General features: G+C 41.3%; 1 protein-coding gene across 1 annotated transcript; it reads right to left on the reverse strand. All coding sequences in view use genetic code 11, as the record gives it.

Annotated features, from left to right (window-relative positions):
- Positions 1–1,084: 1,084 nt before the first annotated feature.
- On the reverse strand, positions 1,085–5,723 carry EGR_05284 (Serine/threonine-protein kinase WNK1; the record flags this gene model as incomplete). The annotated part of the gene is made up of 8 exons (XM_024494533.1): positions 1,085–1,530; positions 1,639–1,918; positions 2,146–2,430; positions 3,763–4,049; positions 4,538–4,788; positions 4,820–5,100; positions 5,186–5,520; positions 5,597–5,723. The coding sequence occupies 8 exons, from the start codon at positions 5,721–5,723 to the stop codon at positions 1,085–1,087; spliced, it is 2,292 nt and encodes a 763-aa protein (XP_024351004.1).
- Between the last annotated feature and the right edge of the window lie 691 nt (positions 5,724–6,414).

The following is a 6,414-nucleotide window of genomic DNA, read 5'->3' on the forward strand; positions in this document are numbered from 1 at the left end:
GTTGATGGAAATTGTTAAAAAATTCATTGCAGGATCCTAAAACTCGCTACAGCCAAAACAAAGATGCGACTTACAAAAATATACAGTACCACGCATCGGGTGAATGGAGCATTGACAAAAATATGATTTAATGTAATCCATGAAGAGGGAAGCGTGATTAGAGCTACGGTAAATGTAGAATCCTATGTGCATGCGAATTAACACCTCTACCGTCTTGAAAACAGTTTGAAATTAGGTCTGCCAGAAACAATTCTTGATGTGCAACATGCGGACAACTAATGGCAAGTGATCGAAGAGTTCGTTCCTAAATGGAAGCCAATAACTGCACGAGGATCGCTACTAAATGCTGCCATAAAAAAAACAATTCTATCTGTACCATTACAGATTATCATTAATCAGAACAATAATTAAGCTCCACAAAAACGACTGCAAAATATCCATGTGAGATTAGAAAGTGTTGATAGTTAGAGATAATTACCTTAAAGAAGGTAAAAGAATTTTGACGGATAAATTCTCACATTGGACAATGTTAAGGCTCTACTGATACTAAATAGTCGCGTAAAAAGCCTCACACTCATAGGAGGCCAAATTGCAAACACTACGTAAACCGCAAATACAGATATTGTTTGCATTCCCAAAATAACCTCACCACAAGCGCAATGAGGCTTGTCACTTGCCTTGCATCCGCCTGAGAATCGCGTGTGCATCTTTTGATTTGTCACATAATATCTTACTTCCATACCTCAATTAGCTGTTTATTCGCGAAATAAACCAATGTATGTAAACACTGGAGGAATGGTTGTCACGTGATTACAGAATGCCAAGACCCGAGAGGATGGACTTTTAAGACTTAAAATCAGATGGACATTTCATCGGACTCACAAACCACTGAGTACAATGGCAATCTGTTTGAATTTATTCACAGATACTGTTATCAATGTAAGGAAATTTATTTAAAGCAACTTGTCATTTTTAGCCACTTAACTGTCAAATAAGGCTTTAAGGGTACACTAGTACAGATGCCTATTTTAGACAATTTAAAATCGACACAGTGGTTAGACTGGCACTGACATTTATAGTAGTTTCATGAATTAAACAACGTTCCAATAGTATCAGGACCTGCCTGCTGAGAGGTTGAGAAAAACAAGCTTGACGTGGAAGGAGCTTGAATAGCAATAGGGGCATCTTCTGCACAGCCAGACGCTTCTGCCACAAGGTTTGGAGGAGTTGAAGTGATGCCATGAGGCACGCTCTCTGGAGCACTGAGACCAGCTGCGGATGGAGTGCAAGTAGGCCCGGTTGGTTGAGGAGGGACCAGTGGATTTCCGGGTTGTGGTTGAGTTTGCTGCTGCTGTTGTGGCTGTTGCTGCTGCAGTTTATGTGTCGACCCACCAATCTGGAGGGCGCCACGACCAGACTCCGCGAGGGCAGCTGCCTTGCGGTAGGCCTGAACCTCACGGTCCAACATACGCTTTGCCTTCAACCACTTTGACTTGCATTTTGCAATTATCTCAAAGTTGCTGCAGCCAGCTGAGTGAGGCAAATAGTGATACATAAATGCATTAATAGCGAATCTACCGATCCACCTACGAGAAATCGACTCGTCAGAATGAGCAATAGAATACAAAGTTTGCATACCAATGTTACTATCGGGTTCTTCCTCGGAGCCGGTCGCGGCACCTTCGGCCTTGCCCTCTTGGCCCTCTTGCGTCACTGTCTTCTCCTTGGGCGGCTTTTCTTTGGTTGCAAGCGAGTCCAAAATGTCCTTCCAGCGTTTTCCCAGGAGACACTTGACTAAAAACTGCATCTGCATTCGGATGCTGTTGAAGAGCCGGTCCAAATGATTCGACACTATTTTCCGGTCAGGGACCTTCGGATTGGCGAACGCTCGGGACAACTTGTCCTCGTAGTCGCGACGCTGAGGGCAAACAGAAAGCCATTTTTAAAGATAGAGCAAATCATCGCGTGCACCATACGTCAGGGGGCACGCATTAGTAGATCAACTCAATCGCTCCATTTGGCAAACATAAGATCCTCACTTCCGCCTTAGAAACTCCATGTGGTGAATTCACCAAACAGTATTATACCATTCTTTACGATGGCCCGATAGGCCTCCGTCTACAAAATGCGATATTAACCACTCACAAGGCTGGTGATGAGGTCAGGAATGTCTTGATCCTCAGCTTTGTAGATGTCTAGATCGAATTCCAGTGACTCCCCCTCATCTAAGCCCAGTTCTTGAAGCATTTTGCGGTCACGGAACCGCAGACGTAGGTTAAATCTGGGGTTTCGAGTTTCTGGATTCGCGAGGGAGCGTACAAAACGCTCAAGAACCTCCTTGCGATCCGCCCCAGTTTCATAATTTGGCTCCACCTCAACAGGTATCGTTTTCGGCTGAAGCGAATTGGCTGCAGTTTTGACCACGTTCGTCTGCAAAAGATCACCAAAAATTAACCCTCAAATACCAAAAAGATTTGGACTATATGTCGAATCCTAACATTGCTTTGATCGTAACTAAACAAAATGTTCTCAAAGCTTGAACCTTCCGAGTAGATAAATTAATGCGTGCTCCAAAAACTTGTGCCTTGCTTTCTCATTTCTTTTGTAACATCAACATTATACCAAAAAGAATTATTTACATAGCTTAATGAGTCCCAATCACGAATCTGAGTTAAGCGTGCATAAAGATAGAAAGTAAGGAATGTTCCCCAGCATATGAAATCTGACTTTATTATCTATGCGATTTTCATATTTCGCTAAGAGTATTTAGCCATTCCAACACTAGGCAGCAAAGAAATTTGAACAGTGGTAGGGCTCAAAGATGAAATCCCCCGAAACACACAAACACTTCTAAAACCAGTAAAGGGAAATTCGATGAGGTTAAAAAGATGCATAAAGGTTCTTAGCGCAGTCGCACACAACGAAATCACGTGAATACCATTCTACCAAAAGCAGTTGCAGAAACTCGACTTAAATGTGGAAAAAAAAGCTTGAGGAGATGCATTTCATTCAAATTAAATTTCTTAATCCAAATTGTGAACACAATGGACGGGTGCGCAAAGCTATACCTTGATTATTGCAACAATAAGCAAGCTAATTTCCTGAACTTTTGAGAGCAATTATACATAAGTACGTAGAAGTGAATGGTTGAGAAGGATAGCTTTAAAATTTGAAATTAGCAAATTTGTTAATTCATGTAGACTAAAAATTTTCTGAAAAGATCGGGAAGTCAAGCAACTTCCTGTCAAGTGGAGATTAATTCATAGGGCCAAAATTTGAAAAAACCTACCACCTTTCTTGAAGAGCAATTTGAATAAATGCCCTTTTTGGCAAAACGTCGACTGAAATGAAGCCTTAGTTACATAATTAATAAGAATTGACTTAGAGAACAAATCCACTAGGGCGCAGAGCTTGCACACTACGATATGCATGGAGCAGCTCTAACATATGGCTGAGCAAAACATGGGCGCCTATTTACCAAGTTCTTTACTAAGGTTAAGCTGCGCAGTATGATCGGGAAGTAAAAGGTAGCCCACATAAACTACAGAACCATTTTTGACCTGAATTCCTGGAGATTCTGCCAATGGGATCGTTCTTGCTTAAGCTATGCGCGCTACGCCCTGTACACAGGGCTATTCATTAGACCTAAACGAAGACATTAACATTATGTACATACATCAGAACAATGAATGAAGGAACACCTTGGTACTACTCAAAGTGACATCTGCTTGACAGTTATTAAAGTCGTGCTAAGTAGTATACCTGGAACAAGGGATGACAGTACAGCTCTTCGGCAGTTGGTCTGAAGCAAGCCAGAGGATGAATGCAGGCTGATATGAGGACAGAGAGATTCGAATTGGTAATTAGCTGCATAATCTCTGGCCCATGACCAGACATCGTTTTGGCTGCGGCATCAAAGAGGGTGGCACACTCATCGTAGGGTGTCCGATTGGTCATCACCTCAAGCATTAGCATCCCAAAGGCATAAATATCTACTTTTTCATCGTACATTTCATCGAAAATTTCCGGCGCCATGAAACCGACAGTACCTAAGGGTTCAAACGGGTAAACAGTCAATGCATAACCAGATTACACAAAGGACATGTAATTGATACTTCACAAAATTTAGCCACCTTGATGTTCCATTTGCTAGGGAATCGAAGAGACAGGCAAGTCAAAGAACGAACGTGGTTTGAGATAATTTCATGCATTACAATATGTGGAGCATGAGATAAAAATTATAATGGGAACAATATCAGGTGCTGATAAACACTATAGATGTTATAATACCCAGCCATAGTAGTTTTCTTTTTGACAGAAATGCGGTATGTTACAAGTCTGAGCAAAAAAATAAGCATGTCAATACGGACCGGAGGAAGACATTTTCAATTAAGACAGATCGATTTCCAGACTATACAGGGTGGCAGTAGCATAGAAGAATACATATTAAGCTGCCAAGCACTTCATCAGAAAAACATGTAACAGAAAAAGCGGGAATAAAGCGTCGGAAGGAACAACGGAGTTACTGGGCACTAACCCAGCATTGTTTTTCTTCCACTACTACCAACTTGCGTTGCAAGACCAAAATCGCCGACTTTCACGTTCAGATATTCCTCATCCGAGTCACCATAAAGAAAGCAGTTGTCTGATTTCAAGTCTCGGTGAATAATGGGTGTCTCCAGCCGATGATGCATATATCTCAAGGCGTCAACAATTTGATGCCACCAGTGTGTTAGAAGTTGAAACTTCAAGATGCACTGCCCATCAAGATAGTTTTTACGGATGACTCTAAAGTAGAGACACGAAAAGAATCACTCACTGTCTAAGAGTGCCCTCAGACATTAACTCCTGTATGATTACAAGCCCCTTCTCCTCCAGCGGGTTCTCCGCCGTCTCCTCGTTTGTCCATTCACGAAATACATCAAAGCACCGAACAATGTGGGGATGGTTCATCTTCAACATAATTTCTGTCTCACGAAACATGATTTGACGTTTTTCTTTAGTATCAACGTGCTCATGCTTAAACTCACACCACGCAACTGTTCGCGCCTCTTCTCGATCATATCCACGATAAACGAACTTGTATCCACCTTCTCCTATCTAGATGAAACCATAGACTGGGCGCAAACTCGCTTACCTTAATGCTGTTCTTAAGCCATCGACCACATTTTGAGATTCCAATTACCTTTTGCTTAGCTTCTTGTTCTGCTATGTACTTTTTCAAGAGCTCTTCTTCTTTCTTTTTTTCTCGTTCCTTCTTGCGCTCCTCTTTCATTTTCAGGGTGAGAGCCGCAGCTGTCGTCGCGTCTAGAGGAGCAGTCGGTAAAACTGTTGCGGTCGTTGTGGAGGCATTAACCCGAGACTCCGCCTCGTTAGTGCCTGTCACCGCAGTGCTAGTAGGCGTTGTCGGATAATCACGTTCATCAATTTCGCTGTTAGACACTTTGGAATTAACAATCACTACCTTCTTAGCAGAGTCAGCAACAACTCCAGATTTGTTGATGTCCGACAAGTCAGAATCTATTAAAATAAGACTTATCAAGTGAAATGTTTTTAAAATCCACTGAGAGCAAGCTATTATACATTCAAAGCGTACCAGTTGCCTGATTCAGCGGTGCAATTTTATTTACACGCGAATCCACCTTTTCATCAACATGTTCTTCCGCTGCCAAGTTCACTGATATTCCTGAGGGCTGCGTGCCTTCACCCCGCTCAGTACTCATTCCAAAATATACCGGCGAGCAGAGTTTAGTTACGATCAAGGTACGCGCCTAAATAGGGGATAAAAGCATGTGCAATAAGTATCACAGTAAATGAACATCCAAAAGTTGTTAACTAACAAAAAAATGGGGTATGAACTCAAGAAGACGAGAAAACCTCGCAACACCAAAAATACTTCAACTAGGCGCTTCTTAGGTAAAGAATTAAAAAAATAACGTCAAAATTGAATTTTAAAGGCACACAAGAGATAAACACGTGCAAGAATGATCCTCTACTTAACATATATTCATTTGCTAGATTTAACACGTCCTCACCTTTAAATGAATGTTAGTTCACAAATAGTCAATAATTCAAGCATGCATATACAGTAGCTCTTTTAATTTGGACATAATTAAAAGGCTTATAGCACTAAGTCTATGTAGTTTCACTCTTGCCAATTAATTAACAAGGAGCTTTCAGTTTTACATAGACTTCCTCCACAAGGGGAATCATTCATTAAAAATGTAATGCACTGTTCAAAAAAAAGGGTGTACAGACTTTCTCTAAAGTGGTCGAGAAGTTTAGATCACCAGGTATATTACACTCCTCTGCTTTTTGCTTATAGGATGTGGGTAAAAAAGAATGCGCATTGCGAAAGATTAGTTGATTACTTACACGCTTAATATGCTTAGTTTCCAATGTAAATGAAACAAA

Source organism: Echinococcus granulosus (assembly GCF_000524195.1).
Source record: "Echinococcus granulosus chromosome Unknown EG_S00038, whole genome shotgun sequence".
Taxonomy (NCBI): domain Eukaryota; kingdom Metazoa; phylum Platyhelminthes; class Cestoda; order Cyclophyllidea; family Taeniidae; genus Echinococcus; species Echinococcus granulosus.